Here is a 19982-nt window from a genome sequence, read left to right as displayed (position 1 = left end):
CTTGAATGATGTGCAGGAGCCAAGACTTCAGTGTGAAACCCCCCCAATATATTCTCGATTTCTGTCAACAGCGTGACAAAGAAAACTGAATCAAGTGTCCTTGAACGTGGACTATGCTAAATTTACGAGAAAAACTGATTAACGGAGTTGAGTGTCGCCCCTAAATCAACACAACGGAGTTGAGTTTGAGAGATCTAGATGTACCACAAGGATGGTCTCACGGGGAGTTACTTGTAAGGAAAAATAAGTAGGTGGGAGAGTCTTGAATCTTGTATGTGGTGATCATGTCTTCCCTAACTCTTCATACTCCAGGATAAGTAGGAGGGAGAGAAGCCACCAGTGTCAAGGGAGGGAGGGGGGGGGGGGGTATACCTAGCATGTACCTAGAACTCTACATAACCTGAACAGGTTATGGTGGAAGCTAAACACCACCTGACGCCAGAGGAACTCGGTAACAGAATGTCGATTTCAGTTTGCCCCGAACTGGTAAATATCAGGAGTACCTTCAGTAGCCTAAACCAACCTGTCCTCCTACAACCTGTCCTCCTACAACCTGTCCTCCTACAACCTGTCCTCCTACAGCCTGTCCTCCTACAGCCTGTCCTCCTACAGCCTGTCCTCCTACAGCCTGTCCTCCTACAGCCTGTCCTCCTACAGCCTGTCCTCCTACAGCCTGTCCTCCTACAGCCTGTTCTCCTACAACCTGTCCTCCTACAACCTGTCCTCCTACAGCCTATCCTCCTACAGCCTGTCCTCCTACAATCTGTCCTCCTACAACCTGTCCTCCTACAACCTGTCCTCCTACAGCCTGTCCTCCTACAACCTGTCCTACAACCTGTCCTCCTACAACCTGTCCTCCTACAACCTGTCCTCCTACAACCTGTCCTACTACAACCTGTCCTACTACAACCTGTCCTCCTACAGCCTGTCCTCCTACAGCCTGTCCTCCTACAACCTGTCCTCCTACAGCCTGTTCTCCTACAACCTGTCCTCCTACAGCCTGTCCTCCTACAACCTGTCCTCCTACAGCCTGTTCTCCTACAACCTGTCCTCCTACAACCTGTCCTCCTACAACCTGTCCTCCTACAGCCTGTTCTCCTACAACCTGTCCTCCTACAACCTGTCCTCCTACAGCCTGTCCTCCTACAGCCTGTCCTCCTACAGCCTGTCCTCCTACAATCTGTCCTCCTACAACCTGTCCTCCTACAACCTGTCCTCCTACAACCTGTCCTCCTACAACCTGTCCTCCTACAACCTGTCCTCCTACAGCCTGTCCTCCTACAGCCTGTCCTCCTACAGCCTGTTCTCCTACAACCTGTCCTCCTACAACCTGTCCTCCTACAGCCTGTCCTACTACAGCCTGTCCTCCTACAGCCTGTCCTCCTACAGCCTGTCCTCCTACAGCCTGTCCTCCTACAGCCTGTCCTACTACAACCTGTCCTCCTACAACCTGTCCTCCTACAACCTGTCCTCCTACAACCTGTCCTCCTACAACCTGTCCTCCTACAACCTGTCCTCCTACAACCTCTCCTCCTACAACCTGTCCTCCTACAACCTGTCCTCCTACAACCTGTCCTCCTACAACCTGTCCTCCTACAGCCTGTCCTCCTACAGCCTGTCCTCCTACAATCTGTCCTCCTACAACCTGCCCTCCTACAACCTGTCCTCCTACAGCCTGTCCTCCTACAGCCTGTCCTCCTACAACCTGTCCTCCTACAACCTGTCCTCCTACAACCTGTCCTCCTACAGCCTGTCCTCCTACAGCCTGTCCTCCTACAGCCTGTCCTCCTACAGCCTGTCCTCCTACAGCCTGTCCTCCTACAGCCTGTCCTACTACAACCTGTCCTCCTACAGCCTGTCCTCCTACAACCTGTCCTCCTACAACCTGTCCTCCTACAGCCTGTCCTACTACAGCCTGTCCTCCTACAACCTGTCCTCCTACAACCTGTCCTCCTACAACCTGTCCTCCTACAGCCTGTCCTCCTACAGCCTGTCCTCCTACAGCCTGTCCTTCTACAGCCTGTCCTCCTACAGCCTGTCCTACTACAACCTGTCCTCCTACAGCCTGTCCTCCTACAGCCTGTCCTCCTACAACCAGTCCTCCTACAACCTGTCCTCCTACAACCTGTCCTCCTACAACCTGTCCTCCTACAGCCTGTCCTCCTACAGCCTGTCCTCCTACAACCTGTCCTCCTACAACCTGTCCTCCTACAACCTGTCCTCCTACAGCCTGTTCTCCTACAACCTGTCCTCCTACAGCCTGTCCTCCTACAGCCTGTCCTCCTACAACCTGTCCTCCTACAGCCTGTCCTCCTACAGCCTGTCCTCCTACAACCTGTCCTCCTACAACCTGTCCTCCTACAACCTGTCCTCCTACAGCCTGTCCTCCTACAGCCTGTCCTCCTACAACCTGTCCTCCTACAACCTGTCCTCCTACAACCTGTCCTCCTACAACCTGTCCTCCTACAGCCTGTCCTCCTACAGCCTGTCCTCCTACCAAGAACGTCGCTTTTCGCACGTATGCGTCACATAAGGCCAAAAATCGTCATACTAGAAAATGGAAGCGACTGGCGAAAGTGACGAACTGTCCCGTTTTCTGTTGTGGGTCCTCTGGCAGGTTAGGAGAGACCACTTTAAATTGACCGTTTTCTGACGTTTTGTAACCTTAGGAGAACTTGCTGCTCTCTTAACCTACCAGAGGACACAAAACTTGCTATTTAGGGTCCATTTCATTTGGAAAATGCATTTCCATTTTCTATTACGGCAATTTGTGGCCGTAGCGCATACGAGCGAAAAAAAAGTTATTTGTAAGAGGACATAGAATACATTCTTCTCCTTGAAGAAGGACATAGACTCCTTGAGGACATTGAATACATGATTCTCCTTGCATGACATAGAATACAATTCTATATCCAATCAACGCCTTGTTTAGGACAGTGTTGGTTGGACATGGAGGCAATGTTCAAAGTGGAAAAAAGTAGACACACACACAAGCTGGAGACTCACCACACTAATACTATTAACCCTTCTAGTCCCACAAATACTAGAGATCAACTGTGACAGGAAATTGAAGGAGATGATGAATGCAAACACTGAAAAAAAGTCAGATGGGACATGATCACGATATGAAAGATACTGCGAGACATCGTGAGCATAAACAGACTGTGCCAGTGAAGGGAGACAGAACGAGAGAACACAGATGATAAAGTTTCTTCAACGTATAAGAAGAAAACATGAAGAAGAAGCTGGAGAAACAGCTACCGCGCGCACGCGCCCTCGCGCAACCACTAATACTTACGAACTTTTGCCCAAAAAACGCCCAAAAAGTCCAAAAAAAAACAAAAACGCCCAAAAAGCCCAAAAAACGCCCAAAAAGTCCAAAAAAAAACAAAAACGCCCAAAAAGCCCAAAAAACGCAACAAATCTTTAAAAAAAACGTGAAATTATCAGGAGGCTTCTGACGTGAAAACTCTTACTGAAGTGAAGATGGAAGATCAGGAAGGAACGAGGACATGAAAGATCTTTCAAAACACACTTCAGAGGTTGTAGAACCAATCAGCTATAATGCAGTAGAGGACCCGATGGTGAAGAGATCGAGTCGAGAAGTGTCTTGCCCTCGTCCTCGACAGGAGAGTGACGAGCTCTCACTCAGACTCACACACTTGAGTGCAGGTGAGTAAAAGGACTAAGAGTGGGTACTCACCCTCACACTTGAGGCCCTGCTTGATGACGCCCCACAGGAGAGACCCACAGTGGTCGCAGAAGGTCGGGGACATGTAGGTGTTGACGTGGAAGCGGTGAGGCACGTTGATCTTGAACCGTTTCCGTAGGTACTGTGGAATAGGAGAGAAACAGGTTCCTGAGACGATGGGTTGCGGTTCATAGCTGGGTGATGAGTGGGGGTATAATATTGAGTTAATTAACACACCTGTGGATGGTTCATGGTATGTGGGGGAACCATGTACTATTGTGTGTGTGTGTGTGTCTGTGTGTGTGTGTGTGTCTGTGTGTGTGTGTGTGTGTGTGTGTGTGTGTCTGTGTGTGTGAGTGTGTGTGTGTGTGTGTGTGTGTGTGTGTACTCACCTATATGTACTCACCTATATGTGCTTGCAGGATCGAGCATTGACTCTTGGATCCCGCCTTTCTAGCTATCGGTTGTTTACAGCAATGACTCCTGTCCCATTTCCCTATCATACCTAGTTTTAAAAGTATGAATAGTATTTGCTTCCACAACCTGTTCCCCAAGTGCATTCCATTTTTCTACTACTCTCACGCTAAAAGAAAACTTCCTAACATCTCTGTGACTCATCTGAGTTTCCAGTTTCCACCCATGTCCCCTCGTTCTGTTATTATTACGTGTGAACATTTCATCTATTTCCACTTTGTCAATTCCCCTGAGTATTTTATATGTCCCTATCATATCTCCTCTCTCCCTTCTTTTCTCTAGTGTCGTAAGGTTCAGTTCCTTCAGCCGCTCTTCATATCCCATCCCTCGTAGCTCTGGGACAAGCCTCGTCGCAAACCTCTGAACCTTCTCCAGTTTCTTTATGTGTTTCTTCAGGTGGGGGCTCCATGATGGCGCGGCATACTCTAAGACGGGTCTCACGTAGGCAGTGTAAAGCGCCCTAAAAGCTTCCTCATTTAGGTTTCTGAATGAAGTTCTAATTTTCGCCAGTGTAGAGTACGCTGCTGTCGTTATCCTATTTATATGTGCCTCAGGAGTTAGATTAGGTGTCACATCCACTCCCAGGTCTCTTTCTCGAATCGTTACAGGTAGGCTGTTCCCCTTCATTGTGTACTGTCCCTTTGGTCTCCTGTCACCTGATCCCATTTCCATAACTTTACATTTACTGGTGTTAAACTCCAGTAGCCATTTCCCTGACCATCTCTGCAGCCTGTTTAAGTCCTCTTGGAGGATCCTACAATCCTCGTCTGTCACAACTCTTCTCATTAATTTTGCGTCATCTGCAAACATTGACATGTATGATTCCACTCCTGTAAACATATCATTTACGTAAATTAGAAAGAGGATTGGTCCCAGCACCGATCCTTGAGGTACTCCACTTGTTACTGTTCGCCAGTCCGACTTTTCGCCCCTTACCATTACCCTCTGGCTCCTTCCTGTTAGGTAGTTCTTCACCCATACTAGGGCCTTTCCGCTTACTCCTGCCTGCCTCTCAAGTTTGTATAGCAGTCTCATGTGCGGTACCGTATCAAAGGCCTGTGTGTGTGTCTGTGTGTGTGTGTGTGTCTGTGTGTGTCTGTGTCTGTGTGTGTCTGTGTGTGTGTGTGTGTGTGTGTGTGTGTGTGTGTGTGTGTGTGTGTGTGTGTGTGTGTGTGTGTGTGTCTGTGTGTGTGTGTGTGTGTGTGTGTGTCTGTGTGTGTGTGTGTGTCTGTGTGTGTCTGTGTCTGTGTGTGTCTGTGTATTATAGGAGACAGAAGATAATCTTCATTAAAGAAATTAATTAAAAACGACTTATATTTCGGTACTAAGTATGGTTCATACCATGGCCAGGTCCAAGATGCAGTTCCATTTTCTATGTACGTAAATAAGGCCATTGGGAAACAGGAGAATTACATTTAGACTTATTAATTACATGTTAACTATCCAAAATACCCTCACCAGTTATATTTGTATCTTAGCTAACATTTGGAACTCTTCTGACAGTTAATTGTGACCCAGTTCAAGAGGTTGTGACCTAACAAGAGAGTGAGGTGGATTGGTTGTTGAATGATGTGAAAGTATTAATCAACTCTAATGTATAATTAACACCCTCACCACTACTCCTCATCCCTCACTCCTCAAGACACCTCAGTGTCCTCACCAGCAGGTGAGGACCACACCTCACTACCACTCCCTCACTGACACACTGTGTCGAGTGTATGAGGGGAGACATGATACTGACATCCACGATATCTTCCCTGCAGCCGATGTTGTCCCAAGAAACACATACCTGGAGTGTGTCCTACAGTGTCCCAACACACACACTCACTCACACATCTCTGAAAAATGAGGAAAGTGAGGAGCTCCGTCTCATTATCAAGTCTTGTACTGGAAGAAAGCGGGAAAGAGAAAGACATTTACAAGGAAAGAATGAGGAGGTGGAAGTACAGAAGTAAAGGGGGAAGGAACAAGTGAAGAATAGCAAGAAGGAAGTAGGAAAATAAGGTAAAATAGGAATTACTTTGAAGTTTAGGAAAGATTTAGAAGTAAAGGTACTTTGAAGTTTAGGAAAGATTTAGAAGTAAAGGTACTTTGAAGTTTAGGAAAGATTTAGAAGTAAAGGTACTTTGAATTGTAGGAAAGATTTAGAAGTAAAGGAATAAGGTAGAAGTAGAGGAAAAGGGTGAACAGAAAAGACGAAAAAAAACTGCAGAAAGTCAAATGGCTAAGAGAAAGAGGGGAAAGAGAGAAAGAGAGAGAGCAACATAAGAGAACGAAAGCAGGGAGAGTCTAAAGGGAATAAAACTGGGTCACATCACGTTTGTTTAGAAGGTTGGAGCATTTTCACAGTACACAGTTTGTACTGTGAAAGAGAAGAGTCAACAGCAACAAAGCAATCCACTACGGGCTCACCATAGCCCGTGCTACTTGGAACTTCTGGTTCCAGGTAGCGAATCTTAAACAACAACAACAACAAAGCCAGAACTAAGGGTCATGTAGGTCATGTTATGCCAACCAATCCTCCTAACAGGTAGAGAATAAGTCAAAATGCGACGTTCTAAGGCCAAAATTCGTCGTACTACAAGATGGAAGCGGCTGGCGAAACTCACGTACTGTCCCGTTTTCCGTTGTGGGTCCTCTGGCAGGTTAGGATAAGGGCACTTTAGTACGACAGTTTCTAGACGTTGGAAAACCATAGAAGGTCAAGCAATCAGAGCAGATTCACCAAGACGGCGTCTGTGGAGAGCAGAATCAGAAAAGAATAATTTAGAAGAGGATTAGTCGGTTGATTTAGAGTCCTTAACATGACAGAAGAGAGACTGAGTCTGCAGACTTAAGACTTCTGTGGTGTTCCTTAAGTCAGTCACTGCTTGATACCTGCTTGATACCCAAGCAGGTATCAAGCAGTCATTCAGTAGACGGCCAGTTTCCCCAGAAAGGACAAGACGAGCAGGAAATAGAGTAGACGCAGCCAACATTAGAAGCAATAGGAACAGTGTGAACCAGATTACAACTGAGTTAGTTTGTCTAACGTGAGATTGTTTGAGGTCATATGTGAAGGGAAGTCACACCAACACGTACAGCACGTACACGTACTGTACGTACTTTATAACGTACAGTACGTCAAGCATCCAGAGAATTTTATACAGTTTATGGATTGGTCTATTGACTTAGAAACTTCTTAACTATCCGCGGGTGGTGGTGAGACACTGATTCACCCCTGCCTGATCCCTTACTGAGGTCTGGGGTGTCTTGGGGGTACTTACTGGGGTCTGCTGTGTCTTGGGGTACTTGCTGGGGTCTGGGGTGTCTTGGGGGTACTTACTGAGGTCTGGGGTGTCTTGGGGGTACTTACTGAGGTCTGGGGTGTCTTGGGGGTACTTACTGAGGTCTGGGGTGTCATGGAGGTACTTACCGAGGTCTGGGGTGTCTTGGGGTTACTTACTGAGGTCTGGGGTGTCTTGGGGTACTTGCTGGGGTCTGGGGTGTCTTGGGGGGTACTTACTGAGGTCTGGGGTGTCTTGGGGGTACTTACTGAGGTCTGGGGTGTCTTGGAGGTACTTACTGAGGTCTGGGGGGTACTTACTGGGGTCTGGGGTGTCTTGGTGGGTACTTACTGGGGTCTGGGGTGTCTTGGTGGGTACTTACTGGGGTCTGGGGTGTCTTGGTGGGTACTTACTGGGGTCTGGGGTGTCTTGAAGGTACTTACTGAGGTCTGGGGTGTCTTGGGGGTACTTACTGAGGTCTGGGGTGTCTTGGAGGTACTTACTGAGGTCTGGGGGGTACTTACTGGGGTCTGGGGTGTCTTGGTGGGTACTTACTGGGGTCTGGGGTGTCTTGGTGGGTACTTACTGGGGTCTGGGGTGTCTTGGTGGGTACTTACTGGGGTCTGGGGTGTCTTGAAGGTACTTACTGAGGTCTGGGGTGTCTTGGGGGTACTTACTGAGGTCTGGGGTGTCTTGGGGGTACTTACTGGGGTCTGGGGTGTCTTGGTGGGTACTTACTGGGGTCTGGGGTGTCTTGGTGGGTACTTACTGGGGTCTGGGGTGTCTTGGGGGTACTTACTGAGGTCTGGGGTGTCTTGGGGGTACTTACTGGGGTCTGGGGTGTCTTGGGGGTACTTACTGGGGTCTGGGGTGTCTTGGGGGTACTTACTGAGGTCTGGGGTGTCTTGGGGGTACTTACTGGGGTCTGGGGTGTCTTGGGGTACTTACTGGGGTCTGGGGTGTCTTGGGGTACTTACTGGGGTCTGGGGTGTCTTGGGGTACTTACTGGGGTCTGGGGTGTCTTGGAGGGTACTTACTGAGGTCTGGGGTGTCTTGGGGGGGTACTTACTGAGGTCTGGGGTGTCTTGGGGGGTACTTACTGAGGTCTGGGGTGTCTTGGGGGGTACTTACTGAGGTCTGGGGTGTCTTGGGGGGGTACTTACTGAGATCTGGGGAGTCTTGGAGGTTCTTACTGAGGTCTGGGGTGTCTTGGGGGTACTTACTGAGGTCTGGGGTGTCTTGGGGTACTTGCTGGGGTCTGGGGTGTCTTGGGGGGTACTTACTGAGGTCTGGGGTGTCTTGGGGGTACTTACTGAGGTCTGGGGTGTCTTGGGGGTACTTGCTGGGGTCTGGGGTGTCTTGGGGTACTTGCTGGGGTCTGGGGTGTCTTGGGGGGTACTTACTGAGGTCTGGGGTGTCTTGGGGGTACTTACTGAGGTCTGGGGTGTCTTGGGGTACTTGCTGGGGTCTGGGGTGTCTTGGGGGGTACTTACTGAGGTCTGGGGTGTCTTGGGGGTACTTACTGAGGTCTGGGGTGTCTTGGGGGTTCTTGCTGGGGTCTGGGGTGTCTTGGGGTACTTGCTGGGGTCTGGGGTGTCTTGGGGGGTACTTACTGAGGTCTGGGGTGTCTTGGGGGTACTTACTGAGGTCTGGGGTGTCTTGGGGGTACTTACTGAGGTCTGGGGTGTCTTGGAGGTACTTACTGAGGTCTGGGGTGTCTTGGGGGTACTTACTGAGGTCTGGGGTGTCTTGGAGGTACTTACTGAGGTCTGGGGTGTCTTGGAGGTTCTTACTGAGGTCTGGGGTGTCTTGGAGGTACTTACTGAGGTCTGGGGTGTCTTGGGGGTACTTACTATGGTCTGTTGAGACTCCTTGCCCGAGCCTGGACAGTTGCCCAGGATCTTGTCATGGCATTTCTTGTGGACGGCGCACTGGCACACTGTAAGGGGGGGGGAGGAGACATTAGCAACACTTCAAGTACTCACATATGTACGTTAACGGAACCTGTTGTGCAATGGAACCCTCGTCATGCTTTGGAGAGGCAAGTTTTTGTTTGTTGTGAACTATGATGTATCACACTGTGTAGTGTGGCAGGCTAGGACACTGTAGTGTGGCAGGCTAGGACACTGTGGTGTGGCAGGCTAGGACACTGTAGTGTGGCAGGCTAGGACACTGTAGTGTGGCAGGCTAGGACACTGTGGTGTGGCAGGCTAGGACACTGTGGTGTGGCAGGCTAGGACACTGTAGTGTGGCAGGCTAGGACACTGTAGTGTGGCAGGCTAGGACACTGTAGTGTGGCAGGCTAGGACACTGTAGTGTGGCAGGCTAGGACACTGTGTAGTGTGGCAGGCTAGGACACTGTGTAGTGTGGCAGGTTAGGACACTGTGTAGTGTGGCAGGCTAGGACACTGTGTAGTGTGGCAGGCTAGGACACTGTGTAGTGTGGCAGGCTAGGACACTGTGTAGTGTGGCAGGCTAGGACACTGTGTAGTGTGGCAGGCTAGGACACTGTGTAGTGTGGCAGGCTAGGACACTGTGTAGTGTGGCAGGCTAGGACACTGTAGTGTAGCAGGCTAGGACACTGTAGTGTGGCAGGCTAGGACACTGTAGTGTGGCAGGCTAGGACACTGTAGTGTGGCAGGCTAGGACACTGTGTAGTGTGGCAGGCTAGGACACTGTGTAGTGTGGCAGGCTAGGACACTGTGTAGTGTGGCAGGCTAGGACACTGTGTAGTGTGGCAGGCTAGGACACTGTGTAGTGTGGCAGGCTAGGACACTGTGTAGTGTGGCAGGCTAGGACACTGTAGTGTGGCAGGCTAGGACACTGTGTAGTGTGGCAGGTTAGGACACTGTGTAGTGTGGCAGGCTAGGACACTGTGTAGTGTGGCAGGCTAGGACACTGTGTAGTGTGGCAGGCTAGGACACTGTGTAGTGTGGCAGGCTAGGACACTGTGTAGTGTGGCAGGCTAGGACACTGTGTAGTGTGGCAGGCTAGGACACTGTGTAGTATGGCAGGCTAGGACACTGTGTAGTATGGCAGGGTAGGACACTGTGTAGTGTGGCAGGCTAGGACACTGTGTAGTGTGGCAGGCTAGGACACTGTGTAGTGTGGCAGGCTAGGACACTGTGGTGTAGCAGGCTAGGACACTGTATAGTGTGGCAGGCTAGGACTCTATATGGTATATAAAATGGCATATATAGTGCCTTATATTGTATATAAGATACCATATATGGTATATAAGATAGCCAGCACGATAGCCATGACAAATACAATAGAGATTTCCTGATATCCACAATAACATAATCACTAGAAACTGGCATAATAATACAAATATAATAATACAAAGGCTGTATCATGTATCATCTGCTACAAGAATACAACAACAACCCATTAAGCTTACTGTAATTGGCTACACTATTTAAGGGTATATTGTATATTAATTTAAGATGCATTTCATAGATTTATTAGAAATAGATCCATTGTATCAGATGTTCTTAGATAATGAACTTAAGAATACTGTGTTTGTGACCTTTCATCAGCAATGTTGTAGAGAGAGGGAGAGGGAGAGAGAGAGGGAGAGAGAGAGAGAGGGGGAGAGAGAGAGAGAGTGAGAGAGAGAGAGAGGGAGAGAGAGAGAGAGAGTGAGAGAGAGAGAGAGAGAGAGAGTGAGAGAGAGAGAGAGAGAGAGTGAGAGAGAGAGACGGGAGAGAGAGAGTGAGAGAGAGACGGGAGAGAGAGAGTGAGAGAGAGAGAGTGAGAGAGAGATAGTGAGAGAGAGACAGACAGAGAGACAGAGGGAGACAGACAGACAGACAGACAGACAGACAGACAGACAGACAGACAGACAGACAGACAGACAGACAGACACACAGAGACAGACACATAGAGATAGACACAAAGAGACAGACAGATACAGAAAGACAGACACACAGACACAGAGAGACAGAGAGACAGACACACAGACACAGAGAGACAGACACAGAGAGACAGAGACACAGACACATAGAGACGGACAGACAGACAGACAGACAGACAGACAGACAGACAGACAGACAGACAGACAGACAGACAGACAGACAGAGACAGAGAGACAGACAGACAAGACAGGGCAACACCCCACCTACTCACTCTGGCACTGGTAACCCTGCTTCCCAAAGCCCCTGAAATACAGAGAAAATTTGTAATTGTTACAAACATTTAATTGAAATCGATCTACAAAATAATACCTAAGCTTCAGAACCCACAACAGTGAGATAGAACTAACTGGAAGACGATAACCACTCACAACAGCGATAGTGAGGAAGGAGGAACCAGGGGGTGGTATTCACAATAGTCATAATACAGCATTAGTTATAATACAGCATACATTATAGAGGTACTTACTACAATACCCTAGTGAATGAAAGTGAAGGATAGACACAATATGTGTGTGCAAATGTATGAAAAAAAATGCAAATTTCCTGATGTAATCTCCGATCTTTCTGATGGTGCTGTATAGGCTATACATATATACATTGTATACAAGTATACATTGTATATATCTTGTTCTAGAACAATATTCTAGGAGTTTGCGTTTGTACGTCAGTCAGAGAGTCTCACTTGACGTACATCATAGACGTCGTTGTGATTATAGAGGCAATAAAGGGACCATTAATCTTTTAGTAAAGTACATTCGATTAACCTTGACAAAATTCTTCAGGAAGCAAAATGAACCAATCTCGTTACCACATATAAGCCCAGACATTGTGTACTCACCTAGCTGTACTCACCTAGTTGTGTTTGCGGGGGGTTGAGCTCTGGCTCTTTGGTCCCGCCTCTCAACTGTCAAATCAACTGGTATACAGATTCCTGAGCCTACTGGGCTCTATCATATCTACATTTGAAACTGTGTATGGAGTCAGCCTCCACCACATCACTGCCTAATGCATTCCATTTGTTAACTACTCTGACACTGAACAAGTTGGGAATAATGATTCCACTGACCCCTGAATACACAGTTTCCTAAAAAAAAGGATAGTTGTGCATTCTTTTGAGTCCTTGGAGAAGCATCGTATCCCAGGAAGCATGCTTCTTGGGAAGCATAATCATAAGATACACGCACAACTCTACGGACATCACACTCCATGTTTAACTAACTGTAAGGTAAGATCCCCTACAGGAGGCTATATGGGTAGTTTATAATGTTTAAACGGTGTATTTACGGTGCTGCAGGTCACTGTGCTGGACAATATACCCAGGTCCTGCAGCTTATTGTGTTGGACAATATACCCAGGTCCTGCAGGTCACTGTGCTGGACAATATACCCAGGTCCTGCAGCTTATTGTGTTGGACAATATACCCAGGTCCTGCAGGTCACTGTGCTGGACAATATACCCAGGTCCTGCAGTTTACTGTGATGGTCACTATACCCAGGTCCTGCAGCTTACTGTGCTGGACAATATACCCAGGTCCTGTAGCTTACTGTGCTGGACAATATACCCAGGTCCTGCAGTTTACTGTGATGGTCACTATACCCAGGTCCTGCAGGTCACTGTGATGGACAATATACCCAGGTCCTGCAGCTTACTGTGCTGGACAATATACCCAGGTCCTGCAGTTTACTGTGCTGGACAATATACCCAGGTCCTGCAGCTTACTGTGATGGACAATATACCCAGGTCCTGCAGCTTACTGTGATGGTCACTATACCCAGGTCCTGCAGCTTACTGTGCTGGACAATATACCCAGGTCCTGCAGCTTACTGTGATGGACAATATACCCAGGTCCTGCAGCTTACTGTGATGGTCACTATACCCAGGTCCTGCAGCTTACTGTGATGGACAATATACCCAGGTCCTGCAGCTTACTGTGATGGACAATATACCCAGGTCCTGCAGCTTACTGTGATGGACAATATACCCAGGTCCTGCAGCTTACTGTGATGGACAATATACCCAAGTCCTGCAGCTTACTGTGATGGACAATATACCCAGGTCCTGCAGCTTACTGTGATGGACAATATACCCAGGTCCTGCAGTTTACTGTGCTGGACAATATACCCAGGTCCTGCAGGTCACTGTGCTGGACAATATACCCAGGTCCTGCAGGTTACTGTGATGGTCAATATACTCAGGTCCTGCAGGTTACTGTGATGGTCACTATACCCAGGTCATAATATCTGTGACAACAGCCCTCGGTCTCTGAATTGAACCGTTGTTATATTATGGTAAACAATAATATACAGTAGATACACAATACAGTAGGTATGATACACAATACAGTAGGTATGATACACAATACAGTAGGTATGATACACAATACAGTAGGTATGATACACAATACAGTAGGTATGATACACAATACAGTAGGTATGATACACAATACAGTAGGTATGATACACAATACAGTAGGTATGATACACAATACAGTAGGTATGATACAAGAGGCAATAGGTATGATACACAATAGAGTAGGTATGATCAAGAGGCAGTAGGTATGATACACAATACAGTAGGTATGATACAAGAGGCAGTAAATATGACGCACAATACAGTAGGTGTGACACGATACAGTAGAAGAGATGTACAATACAGTATACAGTGTCTATACAACAAATATACTATTACTCCTGTCTGTTACCCTTAAGTGAGTGGACACGACAAATACACAGTTACAGTGCTACGTAACTATACTGTCTTTGTCCTTGGCAAGTACACTGTCGTTGTTCCAGGCAAGTACTGAGAGTTGTGTGTGCTTGTTCCGTCAATGTCCTTACTTGGAGACACGGAAAGTTGTAGTTTTGAGTGACAAGGTAATCGAACTCGGGCACGCGTATCGGGGTTCTCATTCCTTATCTGGTTTAAGACACCTTGCCCCTCATACTCCATACACCTTGCCCCTCATACTCCAGACACCTTGCTCCTCATACTCCAGACACCTTGCCCCTCATACTCCAGACACCTTGCCCCTCATACTCCAGACACCTTGCTCCTCATACTCCATACACCTTGCCCCTCATACTCCAGACACCTTGCTCCTCATACTCCAGACACCTTGCTCCTCATACTCCATACACCTTGCCCCTCATACTCCAGACACCTTGCTCCTCATACTCCAGACACCTTGCCCCTCATACTCCAGACACCTTGCTCCTCATACTCCATACACCTTGCTCCTCATACTCCAGACACCTTGCCCCTCATACTCCAGACACCTTGCTCCTCATACTCCAGACACCTTGCTCCTCATACTCCATACACCTTGCCCCTCATACTCCAGACACCTTGCCCCTCATACTCCAGACACCTTGCCCCTCATACTCCAGACACCTTTCTCCTCATACTCCAGACACCTTGCCCCTCATACTCCATACACCTGGCTCCTCATACTCCAGACACCTTGCTCCTCATATTCCATACACCTTGCCCCTCATACTCCAGACACCTTGCTCCTCATATTCCAGACACCTTGCTCCTCATACTCCAGACACCTTGCTCCTCATACTCCAGACACCTTGCTCCTCATACTCCAGACACCTTGCTCCTCATACTCCAGACACCTTGCTCCTCATACTCCAGACACCTTGCCCCTCATACTCCAGACACCTTGCCCTCATACTCCAGACACCTTGCTCCTCATACACCAGACACCTTGCTCCTCATACTCCAGACACCTTGCCCTCATACTCCAGACACCTTGCTCCTCATACTCCAGACACCTTGCTCCTCATACTCCAGACACCTTGCCCCTCATACTCCAGACACCTTGCCCTCATACTCCAGACACCCTGCTCCTCATACTCCAGACACCTTGCTCCTCATACACCAGACACCTTGCTCCTCATACTCCAGACACCTTACTCCTCATACACCAGACACCTTGCTCCTCATACTCCAGACACCTTGCTCCTCATACTCCAGACACCTTGCTCCTCATACTCCAGACACCTTGCTCCTCATACTCCAGACACCTTGCTCCTCATACTCCAGACACCCTGCTCCTCATACTCCAGACACCTTGCTCCTCATACTCCAGACACCCTGCTCCTCATACTCCAGACACCTTGCTCCTCATACACCAGACACCTTGCTCCTCATACTCCAGACACCTTGCTCCTCATACACCAGACACCTTGCCCTCATACTCCAGACACCTTGCTCCTCATACACCAGACACCTTGCTCCTCATACTCCAGACACCTTGCCCTCATACTCCAGACACCTTGCTCCTCATACACCAGACACCTTGCTCCTCATACTCCATACACCTTGCCCTCATACTCCAGACACCTTGCTCCTCATACACCAGACACCTTGCTCCTCATACACCAGACACCTTGCTCCTCATACTCCAGACACCTTGCTCCTCATACACCAGACACCCTGCTCCCCATACTCCAGACACCTTGCTCCTCATACACCAGACACCTTGCTCCTCATACTCCAGACACCTTGCTCCTCATACTCCAGACACCTTGCTCCTCATACTCCAGACACCTTGCTCCTCATACTCCATACACCTTGCCCCTCATACTCCAGACACCTTGCTCCTCATACTCCAGACACCTTGCTCCTCATACTCCATACACCTTGCCCTCATACTCCAGACACCTTGCTCCTCATACTCCAGACACCTTGCTCCTCATACTCCATACACCTTGCCCTCATACTCCAGACACCTTGCTCCTCATACTCCCAGATACCAGTAAACATAAACACAAAGGTTCCTATAATATATAATAGTAGTGAGGAGCTTATAGGAACAACGCTCCCATATATGCTCCAATTACCAGTCTCACTCCCTAACTAGGGATAGTTTTCTCAAAGTTTTCTTATCTTGTATCTCTCTCTATTGAGGGTTATCGTAATTTTGTCTCACGCGAGTATCACGCAAAGTCATTTATTATATGGGTTAATGTCTCTTGAATGTGTTAAGTCAGGTCTATGATAAGTTGTGCTTATTTTGTAAATATTGTCTTGGTTGATGATAAAATACTTTCAAGGTTTTTATAAATTGTTATTGTGTTATTTCATACCTCTTATTCTGGTCTTTCTCTGTCTCTGTCTTTGTCTGTCTGTCTCTCTCTCTCTCTCTCTCTCTCTCTCTCTCTCTCTCTCTCTCTCTCTCCTCTAAATCCTGTGCGGTTGGGCTCACATTTACAGCAGCTGCGCCTAGAACTCTATTGAAAGAGCTCACGATCCCGACACTGCTCTAAGGAACGCACTCAAGCTCTACAAAGCTCTATGGTTATAACACACCCTCGTGCACAAACGTTACCGTGGGCGGGGCCTCCCCCTTGAGTCATCCCACACTAGGGGGGGGGCTCTCCCCCTTGAGTCACCCCACACTAGGGGGGGGCGGGCTCGCCAACACAGGGGACATTCCTCTCAACAATCTTCGAGGATTAATCATTCGGTGCCATATATTTCCCGCCGTGTAAATCTGGCACCAGTGCCTTGGGAGAGGTGGCACTAGGGGAGGCCGACAGCTGGCGCCACCTGTCTCGCTCTAAACAAACCAATTTCCTGCCCTGCGCCGTTAGAGCAGCACCACAAGAGCCTTTAAATGCTCTGTAGCGATGACATAGCTCTCCTCTACGTGTGATGAATCAGGTATAACGATGGGTTATGGGGGCTGTAAGTATTGAAAGGGTAGAATAATCGGCCAGGTGGTCGCTAGAGAGAGTTAGGGGGAGCTGGTCGCAGGGAGCAAGACGGCCGTTGTAGCTAGGGTAATCGTTCCCCGAGGGCTCTTAAGTCACTTCCTAACACAACACTCGCCCCTGAAAAATGTTCCGCTAAGAATATTACAAGTTATTTTACCGGACGGTTTTCATACCGGGGTGTCTTGGTGGGGTATTTCTGTCCCACGGTAAACTAATCATTCTTACTTTAGTATACCCGGTAAACTTAACATTCGGACACCACTAGGTGAAAGTTCTCAAAGTATTACACGTTCATTTTTAAGCGTAATATATCATGTTTAATTTTTATGTCAAGGTTTGCCGTTTTTTGATAGGAATAGCCAAGTGTAAACTTATCTTAGACGAAGCTGGAAAAAGTCCAAAGGTATGCCACTAGACTAGTCCCAGAACTAAGAGGCATGAGTTACGAGGAAAGGCTGCGGGAAATGCACCTTACGACACTGGAAGACAGAAGAGTAAGGGGAGACATGATCACAACCTACAAAATCCTCAGGGGAATCGACCGGGTAAACAAGGATAAACTATTCAACACTGGTGGGACGCGAACAATGGGACACAGGTGGAAACTGAGTACCCACATGAGCCACAGAGACGTTAGAAGGAACTTTTTCAGTGTCAGAGTAGTTAACGGATGGAATGCATTAGGCAGTGATGTGGTGGAGGCTGACTCCATACACAGTTTCAAATGTAGATATGATAGAGCCCAGTAGGCTCAGGAATCTGTACACCAGTTGATTGACAGTTGAGAGGCGGGACCAAAGAGCCAAAGCTCAACCCCCGCAAGCACAAATAGGTGAGTACACATCACCTCTCCTCTTGTTCTCCTGTTTTGATGGTATAAACATTCTAAAGTTTGTTTCTCTGCTGTTGTGAGACCATACAACCCTTCTCATACTTGTACAACCTCCTGAACTAACATTATATATATATATATATATATATATATATATATATATATATATATATATATATATATATATATATATATATATATATATATATATATATCTGTCGTACCTAGTAGCCAGAATGCACTTCTCGGCCTACTATGCAAGGCCCGATTTGCCTAATAAGCCAAGTTTTCCTGAACTAATGTATTTTCTCTAATATTTTTCCTATGAAATGATAAAACTACCCATTTCATTATGTATGAGGTCAATTTTTTTTTATTGGAGTTAAAATTAACGTAGATATATGACCGAACCTAACCAACCCTACCTAACCTAACCTAACCTATCTTTATAGGTTAGGTTAGGTTAGGTAGCCGAAAAAGTTAGGTTAGGTTAGGTAGTCGAAAAAACATTAATTCATGAAAACTTGGCTTATTAGGCAAATTGGGCCTTGCATAGTAGGCTGAGAAGTGCGTTCTGGCTACTAGGTACGACATATATATATATATATATATATATATATATATATATATATATATATATATATATATATATATATATATATATATTCTGTAAATTTTACAATGCCCTATATGGATATTTTTTATTATTTCTCCCCTTATAAACACCCATATAAACAGTACCGAGGAGAAAACCCAAAGTTAAACTGATATAAATATATAAATTAAAGAGGAGGAAGGTGACTCTGACCACAGGAAGTCTCCACAGAAGGCGCAGAAGGTCGGCTGGCGGAAGAACTTAGCGACGAACTTGTGACCCTTGACACTGTGGACCTTCTGGTGTCTGATGGCCCCTCGACGTCTCGTGATGCCTGACACTGTCTTGAAGGTCTCCTCCGTGATGGTCGGAACTGTGGGGAGGTCACTCATTAGTGGCGGTACCTCAGAGGTCACTCATTAGTGGGGGTACCTCAGAGGTCACTCATTAGTGTGGGACCTCTGTGTGGCTTCTGGTAGGTCACTCATTAGTAGGGGACCTCTGTGTGGCTACTGGTAGGTCACTCATTAGTAGGGGACCTCAGAGGTCACTCGTTAGTGGGGGACCTCAGTGGGGGTACCTCAGAGGTCACTCATTAGTGGCGGCACCTCAGAGGTCACTCATAAGTGAGGGGACCTCAGTGTGGGCACTGGGAGGTCACTCATTAGTGGGGGGACCTCAGTGTGGGCACTGGGTAGCCACACACTAGTGGGGGGACCTCAGTGTGGGCACTGGGTAGCCACACACTAGTGGGGGGGACCTCAGTGTGGGCACTGGGTAGCCACACACTAGTGGGGGGACCTCAGTGTGGGCACTGGGTAGCCACACACTAGTGGGGAGACCTCAGTGTGGGCACTGGGTAGCCACACACTAGTGGGGGGACCTCAGTGTGGGCACTGGGTAGCCACACACTAGTGGGGGTCCTACACAATAATACCAAAATTAAATGTAAAAACAAAAATATAGGTAAATAACATAATGTTTAGCCTAACATTACATTAATTTAACATTATGTTAATGTATCAACATAATGTTTAATATAAATATAGGGAAGATGAGATCCAGGACACCTGGGGCCAGATTCACGAAGCAGTTACGCAAGCACTTACGAACGTGTACATCTTTCCTCAATCTTTGACGGCTTTGGTTACATTTATTAAACAGTTTACAAGCGTGTAAACAAAGAACTCATACTGAATATAATTGCCTATTAAAGAAAGGGAAATGCTTAAAAAACAAAACACTTAAGCTTACTTACAGTGATCAATACAAATAAAACTTATCAACTGTGACATATATAAAATCTAATTTAAAAATCCATTAAATTACAAGAGAAATTTTATAACTACTAAAACAAACCATTCTATTAAACTTACACGAAGTGACCAGAAGTGAAACTCGATAGCTAACACATAGATACTAAACACTATTACAAATATTCATATAATGTCTACAAATCTACAAAAAATGTATATAAAATA

At 47.2% G+C, this 19982-nt stretch overlaps 1 protein-coding gene across 15 annotated transcripts in view; it reads right to left on the bottom strand.

Moving 5' to 3' along the window:
- LOC123756175 (putative protein kinase C delta type homolog) overlaps positions 1–19982 on the bottom strand; it is a 245601-nt gene that overhangs the window by 121729 nt on the left and 103890 nt on the right. For 11 of the 15 annotated variants that reach the window (XM_069336615.1, XM_069336623.1, XM_069336622.1 and 8 more), the window contains 4 exons: positions 18715–18874; positions 11560–11591; positions 9285–9370; positions 3704–3833 (listed from right to left, as the gene is read on the bottom strand). In XM_069336615.1, the coding sequence (XP_069192716.1) occupies positions 3704–3833; positions 9285–9370; positions 11560–11591; positions 18715–18874 (408 nt within the window). The remainder of the gene's footprint in view (positions 1–3703; positions 3834–9284; positions 9371–11559; positions 11592–18714; positions 18875–19982) is intronic. The other 4 variants (XM_069336627.1, XM_069336629.1, XM_069336628.1 and 1 more) reach the window with 1 other exon arrangement.

The sequence above is a fragment of the Procambarus clarkii genome, chromosome 36, assembly GCF_040958095.1.
Source record: "Procambarus clarkii isolate CNS0578487 chromosome 36, FALCON_Pclarkii_2.0, whole genome shotgun sequence".
Classification (NCBI taxonomy): Eukaryota; Metazoa; Arthropoda; class Malacostraca; order Decapoda; family Cambaridae; genus Procambarus; species Procambarus clarkii.
This window is presented reverse-complemented; position numbering and strand designations above follow the sequence as displayed.